This window comes from Oenanthe melanoleuca, chromosome 13 (assembly GCF_029582105.1).
Source record: "Oenanthe melanoleuca isolate GR-GAL-2019-014 chromosome 13, OMel1.0, whole genome shotgun sequence".
Lineage (NCBI taxonomy): Eukaryota > Metazoa > Chordata > Aves > Passeriformes > Muscicapidae > Oenanthe > Oenanthe melanoleuca.
Genome location: NC_079347.1, coordinates 11,666,259 through 11,685,905, shown reverse-complemented (window position 1 = coordinate 11,685,905; position 19,647 = coordinate 11,666,259). Strand labels below are relative to the sequence as shown.

Here is a 19,647-nt window from a genome sequence, read left to right as displayed (position 1 = left end):
CTCAGTACAGGGACAGGGCTGCTCAATGCTCTCGAGAAAAGGTGGTGGATGTGTTTGAGAGCTGCTCATGGAATGTCTGCCCTGACTGCTGGCTGCTGCTCAGCCAGGCTGGGATCTGGGGGATGTGTTGGATATGTTAGATATGTTGGATACGTTGGATATGTTGGATATGTTAGATATGGTAGATATGTTAGATATGTTGGATATGTTAGATATGTTAAATATGTTAGATGTGTTAGATGCCTGGTGCTGGAGGCTGAGGGCAGGTGGTCCCAGGTCTGTGCAGCACCATGGAAGTGCATCAGCTGCATCTTGCCTGTAGGTCTGGAGAGAGATCTTCTCATGGGATATCAGCTACTTCAGGCATTCATCACAAGAGTTCCCTAAATAAAAAGAAATAGATACAGAGATTGATATGATATGATATGATATGATATGATATGATATGATATGATATGATATATGTTATGACATTATGATATAGATACAGATGATGAAAAGACCAGAGGATTCCCTTCACTCTCCAGTTCTTCCTGGAGTGCTTCTCCCCCAGTAAACCCTACCCAGGTCCTGGGCAAGGAAGGGCACAGAAGAGCTTTTCAGCTGTTCACAGTGGGGCCTTCCATGCCTGTTTCTGGTGTGTTTGTAGCCTCTAATTCATCTGCCATGCACATTCCTGCAGAGCAAGCACTCATGTTTTGCTGTCTACAGAAACAGGCTTGTTTGGTAGCTCCTGGAGAGGAAAGCTATTTCTGCTATGTGCCCCCTGACATGTCTTCCCACAGCCTGGATCTGTCTGGTTGCTCTAGCCATGAAGTTGTCCTCCTATCACCACTTACACATTGCTTCAGACTGTTTGTACATTGCTTTTTAATTTACTGGGCTCTGCTCATGTGACTCAGCCCCTCAAAGAGGGGTCTGAAACCCCTAAACCAAGCACAGAGTCTGGTACCTGAGGCTGCAGCTGCAGCAGTAAAGCTTAATGTACTTGTACCTTGTCCAGCAGCTTAAGCCATTATTTGTTACTAACAGGTTAATATTTTAAAGGAATTTGAAAGTGAATTTAGAATGAAATGCATCCTAGCCCAGAAATCGTTTACAGATGGATATGAAGTTAATTTCTATCTCTAACATATTCTGTCCCTGATGAGTTGATTTAGTTGCCAGAGTAGTTAAATGTGAATCTACCACAAGATTCTGAATCTGTCCCAGTTCCTTCACTGCAATGCTCTCACAGAGAAAATACACAGGTAAGATGGTTGGAAATTCCTTCCTCCTCATTGGTAGCATTATAAACCTGCTGTGGAAACTATATCAACTGGTCAAAAGAGAGTAGTACCACAAAAAAAAAAAAAAAAAAAAGGGTTTGTGGTTGAGAAGGAGGCAGAATCTAGAGTGTTCAGGATGACACAATCTCCCTGTTCCCCCTCTTGGCAGGGGGAAGAGAATTCCTCATGCCTAATCAAAACCACACTTGTCTTCTCTGACCAGCACTTGTGAGTGGCTACAAGCCCAGGCTGGGACTCAGAGCAGCAGAAAGGATGGATCCCTTCCCAGTTTTCCATACATCACTGCTGCCTGTTACCAGTAAAAGGAGAAGTCCTGCCAGCTGGGAGATGGAGGTGTGTGCACAGGTGACAACAAACAGCCCTGTATTTGACAGCAGCAAGTGGAGAGAAGAGCCCTGAGCCTCTGAGCCCTGGGAGGACATGGCAGCATGCTGAAAAGTACCTGAGAGCAAAGATGGCCCTGCCAGTGCCACTGCCCAAAAGCAGCTTTGCTTTAGTGGTCCCAGCTCAGCCCAGTTTGGCAAAACTCACAGAATCATAGAATGCTACAACAGTTTGGGTTGGGTGGGACATTAAAACCCATCCAATTCCAACCTGCCATGGGCAGGGACACCTCCCACAAGGCCAGGCTGCTCAGAGCAGCAGGAGCTGCAGCACAGGTTCACCTGTGCATAACCAGAGAGGTGCCTCAGCCTGGCTGGGAGTGACTCCCAGTCCACAGCTGGCACTAAGGATAAACAATTGTGGGTGGCAGGCACTGTGCTTCAGGGACAAACACCCTCACAAACCACGAAGAGCAGGGCACTGAGGGGCTGAGCAGACATGGACAGTCCAGGCTTGCACATCCCTGGCCACTCTGGGATCACCCACAGGTTTGTGGAACTGCTGTCAGCAAGAGCCTCGAGTGTCCTGCACCCCTGGGTGTGTCCACAGGGACAGCTGCAAGGGCATCTCCCTCCTCTGGGCCAGCAGCTGTTTAGAGCAAACTCTCCATAACACTTGGTTTCAGTTCCAGGTTCAGTGTTGTACAAAGACCATGTCCAGCATTCTCCCTGAGTCAGCAGATGTTCTGAATTTGGCATGGAAATGTGTTACTCCCAGTTAAAGAGAATTCACATGATTAATGATTAATGCTGCTATCTGAATAATTACCTCATTCAGCCAGCTTTTCTTCTGGTTTTGCAAGAAAATGTGCATAAAAATGAGGACAAAACCCTTTTTCTGTGTTAATGTATATGTGGAATAACATTTCTTCTAAAAAGAAGAAAGCAAGCTTGAGAAATATAACTGGTAAGTTTCCACAGTGCTTGTGCACACATGTTCTCTCCAACATTTATCCAGGACCACAGTCCCCCTCAAAATCCATTAGAGACCTGGTGCTTGAGGAAAACCTTCCTCATGAAGAATGAGCATTGTTATATGCATTGAAAAATCTAAAGTTTCAGGTGTAGATTATCTGTGCTGATAACCATGCACACAATATTAAATTTCTAGAAGCAATTTCTAGACAAAAGTCTCCTTCAGCCAACTTGGTGATAAGGTTTCCTGTGTATATGTGCATGTACATAAGGGAACATTGTTTTAAGGCCTTTTTGTGGAATATATTAATTTAGCAGTGGAAATGCCAACTTTTTAAGGAAAAAAATTGAATATTTATATTTTCAGCCAGTATTTTGGCATTCAGGATTTCTTGCTCATGAGCTACCAACATTTTCTGTAGTTACTAGAACACGAAGATATACTACATTTCAAGAAAATCCAATCTTGTATTTAAAGAAGACAATGTAGCAAACCTGACGCCAATCTTGTCAGAAAGCATCTAAAACTGAAGCAAGGAACTGCCACCTACAGAAATCTAGCCTAGACAGAATAAAATTTGCTTTGGGCTGTAGTATAAACCTCAGCCAGATGTGTATGTGCACAGAGACCAAGGGCTAAGACATCTTTTTCACAGCAGTCATACCCCTGAAGTCCAAGAGGACATTTCTGATGGAATTGGTGAGCATAAGGAGAGCTAGTTGAGGATGGTGAGTGGCCAGGTGATGTTCAGGTGTAAGACATCAGATTTAGTATTTGAAAGTGCCACAGAGGAGGCACAACAGCCAGGCTGGGCTCAAGAATCATTCATTATTCAAGAGAGGGAGCCCAGCCTTCAGCCCCAATCAGAAAGGCATGTTAGGAATCCCCAGAAAAGAGTTTGAGATCAAAACAGAAGATATTCTGCTGAGTGATTCTTTCCTATCACTTGTGGTTCTGGCTGCACGGTTGAAAGATTTTAAACAAAAATGATTGAGGAGGGTGAAAAGGAACATCTTGCATAAAAGGGGAATAAACCAGATCTGGAATCCTGACTCTGGGAAAGACAGGGCAGAGGGAGTAGCATGCAACATATGTATAAGAGAATTGTAGAAAGAATGGTTTGGGGGGGCAATTGTTAATTGCTTCCCAAAATACAGAAATTTGGGTTATCTCCTAAAAAGATTATACAGAAATTGGGGGTATCTCCTCAAACGATGATACAGTCATTTCAACGAAGGGAACTGAGATATTTTTCAAGCTATTAAGGGTGTAATACTCTTTATCTCTGTACTTACATCTTCAATTCGCGACTGTAAACGATCTTCCCCACACCCCCACCTCTTCCCCCTTCAGGCTGAGCCCCGTTCCCGGCGCCGCCGCCGCCCCGCCCGCACCGCGACCCTGCCCGCCCCGGCCGGGCGGTGTCTGCGCGGGGTGTGTGATGATATCGGGCCGTGTGTGATATCACAGCCGTGTGTGAGGTGATATCACAGCGCTTGGGAGCCGCGGGCGCGGAACGCGGAGCGCACGGAGCGCACGGAGCGCACGGAGCGCTGCCCGGAGCGCACGGAGCGCTGCCCGGAGCTCACGGAGCGCTGCCCGGAGCGCACGGAGAGCGCACGGAGCGCTCCCCGGAGCGCTGCCCGCGGCACCCCCAGCCCCGCGGGACGCGCTCGGAGGCGCAGCATGGGAAGCGTGCAGCTGCAGGACTTCGTGGCGGGCTTGGTGGGCGGTGAGTGATGCCGTGAGCGCGGTGCGGAGGCGGCGAGGGGCGCACGGCGGTTCCCGGGGGTAAAGCCACCCGTCCGTGCCTCCGCCCGGCGTGTCCTGCCGTTCGCTTCGGCGTGCGAGCGCGGTTTGATCCCGCTGCCGGGGGCGGGATAGCTAGAATTCAAGTTGAGAAGGTGTGATGCTGTGCGGGGCCGACTTGCAGAAGCCCCGCTTGGCCCCGGCTCCGCCGGCTCTGCCGTCCTTGTCCCGGGGCTGGAAGCGCCGCCGGGCTCGGAGGGACTGGCAGCTTCAGCCCGGGGTCCCCGTGTCCCCATCCCCGGGAGAGGCACTGCCGGGGTCCCACCCTGCCGCCCCACCGTGGCCAATGTCACCGGGGAATTCCGATGGCAAACACCGGGAAACTGGCAACAGAAAGAAAAAGATGCCAAACGACACGTAGAGACAGCAGTAATGGGACAAGGTTTACAGAACTGATAGATGCCCACTGGGTTTGCCAGATGTGAGGGTGACCAGCTCTGCTGCCCCCAGGGCTGCAGCAGGACAGAGGGTCCACTGTGGCACCAGCCTCTGCTCAGGTGACCCTTCAGACCCGACACAGCAGCAGGATGTGAGGTGCCTCACAGGTGTCCTGCCACATTAGGTTAATTCACTAGCAGACTAAAAAACCCAAAACTTCTGCCAACAATTTGTGTGAGCAGCTGGTGTTTGGATCTCTGTAGGCCGTGGTTGCTCTCTCTGCCCCACTGCCCTGTGCTGTTGCTGCACACCCCCAGCAATGGGTCAGGATGTGTGGGAGGTGAACAGCCAGCGCTCAGCAATGGTGGCAACTGAGAGTTTTCATGCAAAGCACTAGACCATGAGTGCTCCCAGGTCTATCATGGGAGGGGACATTTTTAAACACGTTTTTAGAAAAGTCAAAATGTGTTGACCAGGGATGTGATGCTCTTTTCAGTACTAATCCACTATGAGTGAGAAATTGCATGTAGTCCCCAAGGCACCTGTGGGCACTGGCTTGCACAGAGATTTGCTGGTGAGGAAGCATCACAATTTATCCACTCTCCACAAAACCTAAAACCTGCCAGTGTTGTTTGCAACAAACCCACAAAACCATGGCATACAGGTGTTCCATTCTCCTGGAGAACAGGGAAACCAATCTGTGCTCTGTGCTGACACCACAGCTCCTGGCAGTGAGTGGTGTGAGTAGGTGGGTGAGTGGTAACAGAATTTCTCCCCAGAGAAGCATGGGGAGGAAGGCAGGAGAGATCTATGCAGAGCAGGATCCTCTGTATCTGAATCCTCTCTGACAGGTATCTCTATAAACAGCTCTTAAAACAAGGGATGAGGAATTTGCAGGTCCCATTAGCAGTCAGCTAGGACCTCACTCAGAGCCAGGACAAAGCATTGCCTTGTGTTGAACAGGAATCTCACCACCCTGAGGCTAAAAATTTGTGTGAGCTTACAGGAGTGCAAAAGGGGTTGGTCCTGGACAGAATATACAGATATGACTTCTCCTTCTCTGCTGCCTTTGAGATGAAAAGCTGAAGGAGTCCAGGAGACTGTACATGGAAAAGTGTTTAGCTCAGCTTTTAGCTGTTGTCAGGGACAGGGCATCATGCTGGTCATTGCTCTGGCTAGCCCCTTACAACTGTTCCTATGGAAATCTTTTCTCTCCTCTAAACACATTGCATCCTTCCAGTCACAAAAGCTTCAATGTTTTGCATAATACTTTGCTTTCATCCCCAGGAATTGCCAGTGTGGTTGCGGGCCATCCCCTGGACACAGTCAAGGTAAAACACTTTGGGCAGTGTTCATATGTCACCACCCAAACCTCCACCAATTCAGACCTTCTCTCTAGCTGATGCCTTGAAGGACCTTCACTTTATCCCAAAGGGGAATTTGGAATGTTTTCACAGATTTTCTTCCTCTCCAATACTCATTTTGAATGAGAAACTAAAACAACTGACTGATACATGCAAGTTCCTTTGTGGAGAATTAATGCTGAAAATTAACCTGGCCTTACTTAATGTGTGGTTCACTGAACAGTTCTGCCAATGTTTTATTGAACTTTGCCACAGACTAGTATTCAAAGGGCACTGAGGAAACTGTATTTGTTTTGCTGCAGGCACATTTTTATGTGTTTTCCTAGTGCTGGTAACACTGGAAGGGCAGAGTTCTGAAATTATTGTTGTGACACACAGTGTTTATGATTCCCTAATGATATTTATTCCTTCAACTGAAGGATTTAGAGAAGTAAGAAGGTATTTGTCAGCATGATGCAGACAAGCCCATGCACACGCCAGTGCATCCTGACTCAACCAAGCTGACCATCCCTACTGATGCAGAGATAGGAGGCAGATCTTGTTCCTTTCTTTTTTTGCCCAGACAATTCTGGGCAGCTTTCATCACTTTAGCTTCCCTACCCTTGGTGGGGTTGCTCAGCCTGAAGAATAGAAGGCTCCATAGAAATCTTATTGTGGTCTTCTAGTCTTGAAGGGGGTCTAAAAAAAAGACAGAATTTTTAGCAGGGCCCATTGGGATAGGACAAGGGGTACTGGTTTTAAACAGAAAGAGAATAGGTTTGGATTAGATATAGATAGGTTTAGATTACATATAAGGAAGTCCTATATAAAAAAAGGTGGTAAAACACAGGCACAGGCTGCCCAAGAAGGTGGGGGGATGACCATCCCTGGAAACATTCAAGGATGGATGGGGCTCTGAGCAACCTGGCCTAGCTGGAGATGTCACTGCTCACTGCACGGAGGTTGAACCAGGTGACCTTAAAAGATCTTTTTCAACTCGAGCTATTGTACAGTTCTGTGACTGTGATCCCCACTCTGGCTCAAGCCTGGCTCTGGCAGCAGGCAGGGCTGCAGTTGTGGCAAACCAAAAAGCCACTGGTCGTGTCTGCACCTTAAAGACCTTTGGGGGTGGTGCCAGGGAGGCAGAGCCCAGCAGGGCCCACACCCCACGCCCTCCCCAGCCATCACAGCCATCCCCTTGCACACACCAGGCTCTCCTGGGATCAGGACATGCCTGGCCAGCCCTGCTCTTTCTGAGCTGCTGACGTGGTAGCAGCCCCAGGGCATCCCAGTGCGAAGGTGGGTGCAGAGCCCAGGCAGGAGGAGCCTCGAGCTGCCCACACCACCCAGCCATGGGCAGGGCACAGGCAGCACAGGCACATCCCCATCTCAGGCTGGTGCTCAGGGCATCATTGCCTGCTTTGAGGGAGTTTGGCCATGAGAAACTACCCGGAAACATGGAGTTTCTGGATGCCAGGAAAGAGCAAGCCCATCCTTCAGTGGTTATAAAGACAACTGTCAGGCTGCCCCCTCTGCTGCTCTCGGCTTTAGGCAAGGCTTTGCCTTGGGAATACCAAGTAGGCAGACTTGTTTTGTTCCAAATTCAGGAGCAGGAAAGTGGAAAACAGAGTTCTTACACAGCACCGGGGCTGTTCAGCAGCATCTGCAGCCTCCAGGGGATCAGGGGTCTTTCCCCATCTGAGGGAGGCAGGACTGAATATAAGGCTCTGTGGGTAAGTGGCATCTACACCACAATGGTGGCTCCCATCAAGCCACCTCATCTGCCTTCAGCTTTCCCATCATCTCAGCTTCATCAAACCCCAGCAGCTGCTTTTTCCTGTCATTGCAAAGCTCTAGTAGTTGTGCTTTTACTTTTCATCCTACCCATTGCATTAATTTCCCCAGAACTTTCTTCAGCTTCTGGGTGTCAAAACATAACAAAAAGGAGAACTTTCCAGAGGTAGATCCATACTGGTAGCAGTTGATTTTGTTAGAGATGCTAGCAGGCACTTCAGTGCTGGGTGTTAACAGATTAGCTAAGGGACATGTGTGTGAGAACCAGATTGTGAGAACACTCAGTTGCCCCCAGTTACACAAAAAGTATATTAACTTGGACCTCTAAATACCTGGTTACTGGGTAAAGGAGAAAAATCCAAGCCCATGGAGGCAAAGTGGAAATGCCTGGTCTAAGATGAAGCCAGGAGGGAACTCAGGGCTGGGCACTGGGGTCACCTTGTCCTGGGTCACTCAGGGTGCAGCCACCTTCCCCTGGTCCCCCCAGCCCTGCTGTCCCCAGAGTGAGTCAGGGTGTGCACCCAAGGCCTGCCCACGTTGCACAAGGTGTGCTGTGTGAGCCATGGCAGCATCTGCATGTACCAGCTTGTTCTGAGTGCTCAGTACTCATCCTGCTTTTGCTGCTGCTTCTCTGCAGCCTCTGGCCAGGCCTGGAGTGGAGCAGGGATGCTCCATGTGTGCAAACAGCTGCATGGAGCCACCCTGGGGAGGGTGAGCCTGGGCTGAGGGGTGGACACTGACTTTGGTCCCTCCTGCTCCTGCCAGGGTCCCATGGTGGCACTGGCAGCCACTTGCAGGCTCTGGGCTAAATGATTGTGCCATCCAACCTGCTGTTTGCCATCCAGAAGCTCCCACCAGTAACTCTGGCAGGCACACATTCCTTTGGGCTTTAAATTCCCAAAGAACTCCCTGCTTCACCCTGGTGTAAATGGGGGCTGAGCCAGTGGAGGGGGTTGGACACCACCCCTCTAGTGCAGGCTGGCAGTGTCCCTTCAGACATCATTGCTAGCAGCAGTGCTGATAAACACAGTCAGAAATGTTGTCCCCATTTCCTAAAAACATTCCTGATGGAGCATGTGTGTCTTTCTATTAAAAAATGAGCTCTGGCCTCAGCCAAGATGAAGCCTGAGGTGCTGTGAAGTGAACAGTGTTTCCATTTCCTTGCACACCTCTAAGCCCAAAAAATCCACCCCTTGTTAGGATGTTTCTAGCACAACCTTGTGAGCAGCTTGAATGAAAGATGATATAAATATATACATATGAGAAGGGGAAATGTTTAATCCTGTAAGCCTTGTTATGACTTACCTGCCATTTCTTAGATATGTTGGAAGGTGTATAACCAATTTGCTTGCCAGAAATAAAATGTCTTTTTTTGAAATTATATGAAGCTGTGTTTTTGAGTGAAGCATGGAGAATTTCTGAGATGGTGCTGAATTATTTTAGCTCCAATCAGTATCTCTGTGTCTTAAAATTCACCTTGGAGCAGAAGGGCCTCAGAAGTCTCCCAGGGGAGCTCACCTCTCCTCTCTCTGCAACACATCCCAGCCTCCCCTGAGAGTCTCCAAATGGAGAAGACCACACCACTCTCCAATTTCCCCATAAATCAGGCCCTTGCCAATGACAGCACTGCACACCAGCAGCCTGCTGTGCTGGGGCAGGGTGGCTGCTCCAGACTGGAGAGCAATTTGACAGTCATTGATTCCAGATGTTGCAGAGAGCTCCAGCCTGTGAGATCCTGCTTAGCCTTGCTTCTGGCGAAGTTCAGGAGGGTGGATATATCTTATTTTATTGCTCAGCTCTCTTTATGACTAAGGAAGGACTTGCTCTCAAAGCAAAGTACACATTGTTTACGTACCATGAGCCTCCATTAGGCTGGAAGCATAAGAATTTAATCACATTTTACAAATGTCTTTTGCAGACTCGCATGCAAGCTGGACAAGGATATGGAAATACACTCAAGTGTATTCTCACTGTGTACAGAAATGAGTCTGTAAGTACTTCATTGTACTTTAAGTGTGCTGGTAGAAAGTGCAAGTCAATAAATAGATAAATACATAAAGTAATTCTACAAAATACTGTTGACACCAGCAGTTATATAAAGACCAATAAAGTTTATGCAATTGAGCCTGCAAATCCCTACAGCCTTCTCTTGCTTAACTCTGAGGTAACCCACTTGGTGACTCCCACAGGGAACAGAGAGATCCCTGACATGGAATGATCAGTGTCTCCATATGGGTTGCATCCACAGTGAATCTTTTGCCCGATCCCACTGGCAAAGGACTCCCAGAGGGATTTTGCTGACTTTGGTGAACAAACACTGTCTAGATGAGGCACTTCTACGTGGGTTCCTGTGCTTTCAACCATATCCTGTCTTCTGCACCATCTTTATAAGCCTTTAGTAGCATGAACCAATTTCCTTTGCTCAGCATGTGCAAACAGTTGGTTCCAGGAGACATCTGCTACTTGGATTTGCATTTCACCCCTGACTATGGCAGGGCATTGGAACGAGATGACTTTCAGAGTCCTTTCCAACCCAAGCCACGCGCGAGTCTGTGATTTCTAACCTGCTAGACAAGTTGTGGTTTACGCTGCTGAGTCCTGCTCAGTCTCCTAAGCCCTGCTCCCTTTCCCGGGTAGCTGGCCGGCTTCTTCAAGGGCATGTCGTTCCCGCTGGCCAGCATCGGCGTGTACAGCTCGGTGGTGTTCGGGGTGTTCAGCGGCACGCAGCGCTGGCTGGCCCGGCGGCGCCACGGGGACGCGCCCGCCGCGCCCGCGCTCGCCGACGTGGCGCTGGCCAGCGTGGTGGCCGGCGGCGTCTCCGTGGGCATCGGCACCCCCGTGGAGCTGGTCAAGATCAGGCTGCAGATGCAAACACAGCCCTACGCCAAAGGTAGGGAAACGGAGTTTCTTCTTCCTGTCTCTTTGGTGCGTGCACGGAGCTTTATAGCTTTGTTCAGGGTCGAGCTTTCTGCCCTGTGCTGCTGCAGCTGGGCTAAAGATTCCCCCTTTTGCCTGGGGATGGACCCCATCCTGCTCAGCTCGAGGGTAGGGCATTTATCAAGGGCATTTCCAGCCAGTTGGGATCCAAAAGGAACGTGAGGCAGGTCTGCTCAAGACCAGAAGCTGCAGAAACTGTGAGTCCCTGGGAATCGTCCCTGGGGATTCCAGCAGCTGCCAGCAGCACTGCCAGCTCCCCATCTCCCCGTGCACACTCTCAGCCCCATATTTATTTGCCCATAAACCTCTGTTTTTCCACCCTTCTCTGTTCAAAAGCAGAAGTTTCCCATTTGCATTTAAGAAGCGCTGACCCATTTCACAGAGGGTGCCAGGATGGGTCAGGAGGGGACACCAGCAGGATGGCGGTGGGTGGCTGTTCCCTGTCCACAAGCTGCAGGCAGAAGGAGCTGCTTCAGCTCCAGACAGCAGCTGAATTCCATTGCAGGCTGCCAGCATGGAGCAAACCCCACCAGAGTACATGCAACAGCCAAAGGGAGACATGGAGCAGCTTCAGAGCTGAACAGCTTGGATTTCAGCATTTCACCTTTCTCCCAATCACAGTCACAGTGTTTAACTGGGAAATGCTGGCATTTTTCTGTTGCTTTGATAAAACAATATTATGTCCATTTTTAAAACCTCCATGTGGCTTAGCAACCTAATGCCTTTTACAAAAACAACTTGGTGTGCATGGGAAGGGCCAGACTCTGAAGATGTTAAGGTTTTGAAAGATGTGACTTGGGATAAGTTGAAGTTAAGATCCATGAAAATTTGGCACATTGCCTTAAACTTATTTGGAAGTCTCACTTGGCACATACCTATTGGGAGGTATGCCATGCATCTAAGAAAAATCTGCCTTGAAGTGTCTAAATGTGTTCTGAAAATGGACCTAAATGCTCTTCCCTAAAACTTTTCCCTATGCTATCTGTTGACCCCAGCAGAAGAAACTGGATGGCAGTGATTTCTAATCAATGACAATGGGCTTTGGAGAGGAGTTTTGTGATAATATATCTATTCTAACATTTATGTATTTTTTTTTTAATTTTTTCTTTTTTTTCTGTAGAAAAAGTTCAGCTAAATTCCACAGCTCCTGGATCTCCTGTGTACCGAGGCCCAATCCACTGCTTAAGGACAATCCTAGAGAAGGAGGGGATAGCAGGGATATACCGAGGCAATGTAGCAATGCTCCTGAGGGATATCCCCGGGTACTGCGCCTATTTCATCCCCTATGCAATGTTCTGTGACTGGATAACCCCTGATGGAAGCCTTTCTCCTAATGCCTTCACTATCTGGATGGCAGGGGGTGTAGCAGGTGAGCACCTTTACTTCCTCACAGCGCTGGCACAACAAGAACAGGAAGGTTCTCAGGGCAGATTAGGGTGACTCAAGGGCCACTGCATCCTCCTGCACACCAGCAGAGGACATGGCACTGAATGACCTTCCTTCCCCAGGGCTGGGCTCCCTGGCACCACAGCTGCACTTTATGGCTTGACAAACTTTATGGAATCGTGTTATCAGACCTTCACTGGGCTCATTGTCAGTGCAGAACAGACAGTGCCTTCATTTCCCTGGATGCCTCAGGGCAGCCTGCCAACCACATTGCCAGGGATATGTGAAGACAAGATGCCTTCAGAAGAGGACTTCAACCTGTTGGCTATCCACCAGCAGGGTGTGCAGCACCCAGTTGACTGTTACTGATCTTTTTTCCATGTGTACACTTGCCAGCAAAACTGGCATGTGCATCTCCCACCATGTGGAAAGTCACCCCTACTCCCACTCCCCACTCCCCACTTCCTGGCCATTTCTAAATTGCAGATCCACAAAGGCAAGTCAGTCCTTAGCTTAGGTAATGATAACAAAATGCCTTCTTCATTTCTCCTCAAAAAAAGAGGCCCTGGGTGCCTCTGGATAGCTTTTCTAGTGTGCCCCAACACTCATGTAGGTCCAGACAAACTCTTGTCTGTCCAGCTGGGCCTTGGATTGCAGTCATGATCTTTCCATAGGGAAACCATCCCACTCAGCTGCAGGCTGATCAATGGAAATTGGCATTTCTTTAGAGGGATGACAGGGTATCTCACTGCATGGAGCTAATCCTGGCAGCCTGAGATGCACCTGCCAGTCATTTGTACCCTCAGCTCAAACTCTGCTTTACAATGGAATTATCAGAAAACCCCATTTTTTCTGAAATTGTCCCAAGTGGCAGCTCAGGCTCTCCTCCACCAGAAGCACAGTAGAACATGTATTTGCACCTGGAGAAGCCCCTCTTGGGTTGCCTGCATCTGATCAGGAGCATCTGAGCACTCCTTCCAGAAATATGGAACTTTCTTCCAGAAATACTGTTCCTGTGCCTGAGCAGGGTGAATGCCCTGGCATGAAAATGGCATGAATATGATGTGCTAGATGTGAATTTCTGAGATCACTGACCTGTGAGCAAGGAAATACAGGGAAGGAATTATTCAAATACTTCTGTATTTTTCCAGGAGCTGTTTCCTGGGCAGTAAGTACTCCAATGGATGTTGTGAAAAGTAGACTTCAGGCAGATGGAGTTTATTCAAACCAGTACAAAGGGACCCTTGACTGCATGCTGCAGAGCTACCAGAACGAGGGCTTGAAAGTAAGTGCCATTTGAAGTTAAATCTGGTTATTAGGTATTTAACTGTCAATTGGAAAATACTGTAAAAAAACCTATCTGAAGAGTTGAGAGACAACTAAAGCCAGTTAGTGCTAAATTATTAAAATGGTAGTAGGTAATTATAGTGTAGATTCCTTCTAAATCAAAATAGTGAGAGTAATTATGCATGTTACATAATGAAGAAATGAATGACTGAGGGTCACACACTGCTGGTGTAATTAACTTCAAACAACATTTCATGTTAGTGCACTGAATCATGGATATAATTTGACTTATCATAAATCAGAGGTAGAAAGTCTGTAATTCTCCTGCATAATCCAGAGGTCAAATGTTTCCCGTTGACTTTGGTGTCAATGAACTGATTCTGGTGGGACTGTCCTGGCACTCTGGGTGTGTCTGGTCACTGTGGGCAGTGCTTTGGTGGAACTAAAGCTGCTTTTGCACTGCTTGCCCTCATTTTGCACCAAGATAGAGTTGACTGTCAGCATTCTAAAATCAGAATTGCTTTAGTTTCAAACACGAAGAAGGGCTGCATGCCAAACAACTTATCTCCCTTTTCTGACTTCATCTTTTAGTGTAATAAAAGATACATGCAAGCTTTTTGCAACCTTGATACCTGCAAACTTTGCCTCAGTTAAATGTGAATGGCAGAAAATGAGGGTTTGCAGCTTTATTGTGTTGCCAAGGCATGGTTGTGGAAGCAACATCTTCTGATATTGAAATAAATCTGTATTTATCATTGGAACAGCATATAGCCTGAGCTCCAAAAAAGCTGTCAGTAGAACTGAGTAACTAGTTGATAGCAAGACTGGGTCCTGCTCTTGTAAGGAAAATGTTTTTAAATATTGGGAGACTCACAGCTGACAAATGGCAAATGCAGGGCTGGATATTTTTATTATGTGACAAAGGAACAGCATTCTCAGAGCTGGAAATAACTGCTTGATGTACACAAAGAAACACAACTATACCCTTGTCTTTCTCCATAGCCAGGTGTGCTCAGTCTGATATGAAAAATTTATTTCTCTGGACTTTTCATCCTAAATTTTCATTATTATTTAACTTGGGTCTCTTGTGTTACTTTATGGATAATGCAAAAACATTGAATTTCCTCCCAGAAATTTCTATGTCCTAACAAAATAAAACATCCCAATAAATCAAATAATATCCTAAATGTCCCAACACTGCAATTTCACATTGCAAGCTTTATCTAAACTATGTGAACATACTTTGATTCTGTCTCAAACAAGTCAGCACCATGCTTAGGATTTATTGGACACAAGTCATGATGATGTTCAGTAGAGTTCAGTAATTTCAGGGGGAAACTTGGTTTTATGCTTAAATCTAAGGGCTTCTGATCTCAGGGCAGCATTTTTCATGTTTTTTCACAGTAGCTGTGGGAACTTTGCTGTTATAAAGCTGGAAAGGGGTTTGATTGCTGATGTTCCTTTTCACATCTATTCTGAACTTGTGGTGTTTAGATTAGTGACTTGTGATGAGCCTTAGTGGTTGACAGAGTGATTTTGTGGGAAATAGGCCAGCAGAGAGACCCCCTGGAACCATCATACTGTGAGCAGACTCATCCCAAAGTGAGCAGTTTGTGCAAGTCCTTGCACACTCCAGGGACCAGAGTGTGGTGTGAGAAGAGAAGGGGGTCAAAGAGAGACCAGTCAAGGCCAGGAGTCAGGACACAAGGCTTTTTCAAAGGTCCTTTACTGTTCAAGCATTTAAAAGCCATATAATCTTTCTCTCTTGTATGAGCCAGCATCTTTTAAAAGTATATATATATATTGATCAGAAAAAGGAAATCTCGGTTATATATGGGTACTGAAGTTTGATCTTAGGAAGACTCATGGGAAAATATCAGCTTCTATCAAATATTTTTCCCAAAGGCAGTAGTGAGAGAGCTCTCAGCAAGGTACAAAGGAAGCCTGGTTTTCAGTTGATTGAGAAATTCCTTCTATGCTCAAAGGTGAAACCTGAGAAATTGTCTCTGTGGCACAGTGCCCACACTGCTGGGCCAGCTCACAGCCACACTGTCCCTCTCTGCTTGCCAAGCACCTTGTGTGCCCACAGACCCAGCCCTGGGGCCAGAGCATTTCCTGCAGAAATGGAAACAGAGCCTTCTTTGCCCTGGGGCTTGTGTGATCCCCATGTTGCTGCATGCCAAGGGCAGGAAGGCAGGATGGATGAGGCTTGGAGCAGTGGGGGAGTGTCCCTGCCCATGGTGGGGTTAGAACCAGGTGAGCCTGAAGGTCCCTTCCAGCCCAGAGCACTCTGCTTCTGTCACCCTGTGGCTGCAGCTAGGTGGGATGACACTGCAGGACATTTTACATTTCCTGTTCTCTGTTCCACACCTGTTCCACGAGGCCAGTTTTCACCCTTTACCTCTTTAACTGGTATCTACAGATGGGGGTCCAGGGGGAGCACAGAGCACAGTGATGCCAAACCAGTGACTTCTGCCACTGTGCCCCCCTTCCCCAGTGCAGACCTCAGCTGAGACCAGCAGTGGGAGCAAACCAAGCAAACCCAAAAGATTTGGTTTGTCAGAATCCCACCACGACTTCATTCAGTGTTTTCCTCCTATTCTTATAACATCTCTTCCTGTCTCTAACCTTGCTCCATTCCCAACAGGTGTTTTGTAGGGGCCTCATGGTCAATACAGTGCGAGGATTCCCTTCGAGTGCAGCCATGTTTCTTGGCTATGAACTTTCTCTCAAAGCAATGAAAAGATGCCAAAGTGAGACCAATCCCTAACTTCCAGGTCAGCACATACAGATGCTCTAGCTTCATTAAAATTACAGAATTAATCTTTGAATCAAATAGAGTTGCAATTGTATAGATCCTTTGAAAGTCGTATAACTTACATAGTACCAACACCTGAATAGCCAAACACAATTTGGGCCTGTGGGATTCAGAGCAGACTGCAAATGTGCCAATGGATTTTAGTTTCAGTCCACATCTCCTGGAGCTTCTCTGTAATCTGCTCTGATTGTTGTGATTATTTTAATTTGTATCAATCAGAAATAAAAATTTAAAAGGAGATTATTCTCCAATAGTTTGTAGGTTTTGAAAGATCATTTTTATGAAGTCCCTGCTCAGTATTCCTCACTTGTTTCACCCCCAAAGGTGTGAAATTAAGCTCTTTCAAAGTGCCTTGATTATCAAGTCACTGTTTCACTCTTCCCCTCATTAACTCAGAGCTGCATAAAGAAGCAGCATTAAAATCATCTGATTAAAGAAACTTTTTTAGCAGCTAGATACTCAGGTTTTTTCTTGTCCATCTTTGCTGTTTTCTGTGGTACTTCATAAATCTCCCTCTCTCTTATTTCAGAAGTGTTGCCAAGAAGACAAGAAAGTCTCCTGCTTTCCTGAGCCAGCCCAGCAGTGTGGTGTTGGTGAGCTCAGCTGCTCTGACCAAAGACTCCATCCTGCACCTGCAGCAGCTGCTGTGGGCTCGTGGCCCATGGACTCCACAAATTGCACCAGTGCCATCAAATCCAAAGACTGTTTTACTTCAAATTTTTCCTTGTTGACTAAGAACACCTTAATAACTCCAGTGGTGGTGGTGGGCTTCTTCAGCAATGACATTTTTTCCTGTGGAACCAGGAAGACAATTTACTTCCCTTTCCCAAGGGATGTACCCAGACCCAGCCCACTCCAAATCACCAGGGAGAGTCTTTTGTACAGCACAGCATTATAACACTCATCCTCCTCAGTGAGCAAGGAAAGGAGGAAATGTGGTGGGTACACAGGTGCTTCTTCTGTAGGAAGGTAGATTCCCACCAAATCCTAGCTTGCTTTCAGGTTCAAAGAAGTGGGTGACTCCTCCCATACAAACACTTGTGTTCCACAACAGAGTTTGTCTCAATTTAACACATTTTCATGAAAAACATAAAGGCTTCAACAACTTCAGTCTGTTATCCAAGGCATAAATTAAATTGGGAAACAGGAGGATGTTAAATTCAGAGACTAAGCTGCTTTTTTTAATACAGAAAACAATAAACCAAGCCTGCATTTCATATAGAAGGCTGCCTATTACCTTACACAGCTTGCCTGGTGCAGTCCTCCAGGGACTGGCTTGATCTATCTCATTAGACCTCCTGAGCCCCCTGACATGACTTGCCAGCTGCCAAAACCTGCAGACATCACTTTGCAGCCGTGAGCAGACCATCACCAAAGGAAGTCTTCAGGACTCAGTACACTTCAGACCTCCAGCTCTGCTGGAATCCCACTGAGACCACCAGGTCTCTCTTTGCTCTACCTCAGCCTCTCATTTATGTCAAGATCTTTTACACCATGATTATTATTTCTCTTTATGCTGTTAAATATCCTTATGATTTATTTTCTAAGCATGGAGCTTTTGGTGCCAAAGCCCAAGATGAACCAGCTTTGCTGTGACAAGAGGACTCTGGTGGCACTGGCAGGAGAGCCAAGGAAGCTCACATGCAGAGGGGCACTCGACATGGGGAATAAGCTAGGACAGCCCTTCATCTGGGAAACATTCTAGAGGAACAGCTCTTCCCTGGAGAAGAGCTCTGGGGGAAAAGCCAGTGATTGCAGTTTCAGTAGATGCCCTCAGAAGAAAAGTTTCTGAAGACAATGTGGAGCAGGTATCCAGCTTTCCTCCATAAAACGAGGAGAAGGAAAGAGAAACTCTTATGTCCTCTTCCTGGATCAATGGGGGAATTGCTCACAACACTTGAAGATCTCAGCAGAAAGTGCCTAAAACTTTGGGTCTGGAGCAGTACTTGGAAATGGAGCAGTGGGGCCCAGATTAAAAACAGAAGTGTGGGTGCTCCCAGGACTGGCCTTAAAATGGGAAAGAAACAGCTGGTGTTGCTTCATCTCAGGACTTCACTGTGAGAAGGCTCACAGCACTTTTGACCTTCTTTGGGACACATGGAACTGGTTTTGGTAAACAATATGGAAAAAAGTGATGAGCCTTCACACAAGTATTTGTTGCTGGCTGCATTTAAGGGTTCATCCTTTTCATGTTTCCTATTCTAATGCATGTATGTAAAACATGTTTTTTAGATGGATAATATCATGTGTCTCCAGGGATAATATTTGGGCAGACTATTTTTTTAATGCAAATAAATGGTGTGTTCATCTGCCCACATAATATAAAATGGATCATGAATGAATTAAACTGATGAGTTCACAACCAGCTCTGTATCTGCATGATCCTGCCCTCATGGTGGCCAGGTTTGATCCATTCAGTGCTCTTTGGGTGTACAGCCCTGACACCCATGTTGGAGTTGCATGGTGATATTTCATGATACTATTCATCCAATTAAACCAAATTTGAGTTTGGAGCCCAGGATTTGCCTGGACAAAAGTCTCGTGTAGCACACACCTGCCAGAAGGAGCTGTCAGTGAGAGCCATGGGCAACTTGGTGTGGAAAGGGAGCACAGGGCAGAAAGCTACTCTAAATAATATAAATATATATTATATAAATATATATATCATAAATATCATGTAGATCAAGTGAGAAGTGACTATAAACTTTGGCCACTTGATGGCATCCTCATCCCACAGCAGGATTTGTTGCTCACTGGAGCCGCCAAGCAGCCCCTCTGTGACTTGTCCACTCAACCCACCAGCACACATTCCCTTCCCCATGGGCAAACCCACACTGCACAGCCTCTAGGTGATTTTGGGGAGACCAAAGGCTCTGCCAAAGGCTGCCCTGGTCTGGCAGCACTGCAGGCACCCCTGGACACAGTGGTTAATCAGTGCATCACCCCAGTAGCATTCACAGACAAACCACAGAAGCAAAGCAGCTCTGAGCTACAGCACAAGGGTTTCAAGGGTGACTGTGAAGGAGATGTGGCTGCCTCTGGGCCACTGCTGGTGACAAGGACACCTGAGGGCTGGGACAAGCAGCTCTTGAGGCACAGCACTCTGTGACACCCCTGGCTGTGACTGGTTTTACCCCTGGGAACTGGACAGGGCCCTGTTTAGTGGAAGGTGTCCCTGCCACGGTAAGTGGGTTGGAAGGAGATGAGCTTTAAGGTCCTTTGCAACCCAAACCCTTCCATGACTCTCTGATCCCTGCACATGGACACTGATAGACAGTTTAGTCTTGCTTTTGCACTAGTGAATGTG

At 47.2% G+C, this 19,647-nt stretch overlaps 1 protein-coding gene across 2 annotated transcripts; it reads left to right on the top strand.

Moving 5' to 3' along the window:
* Positions 1-3,966: 3,966 nt before the first annotated feature.
* On the top strand, positions 3,967-18,703 carry SLC25A48 (solute carrier family 25 member 48). Of its 2 annotated transcripts, XM_056502536.1 has the most exons (8): positions 3,967-4,320; positions 6,063-6,106; positions 9,831-9,902; positions 10,550-10,802; positions 11,970-12,218; positions 13,387-13,520; positions 16,170-16,299; positions 16,870-18,703. In XM_056502536.1, the coding sequence occupies exons 1-7, from the start codon at positions 4,275-4,277 to the stop codon at positions 16,290-16,292; spliced, it is 921 nt and encodes a 306-aa protein (XP_056358511.1). In that variant the 5' UTR covers positions 3,967-4,274; the 3' UTR covers positions 16,293-16,299; positions 16,870-18,703. The 2 variants fall into 2 exon arrangements, with proteins under 2 accessions (XP_056358511.1, XP_056358512.1); XM_056502537.1 differs by lacking the exon at positions 16,170-16,299 and having other exon boundaries at positions 4,001-4,320; positions 16,873-18,703.
* Positions 18,704-19,647: the final 944 nt, after the last annotated feature.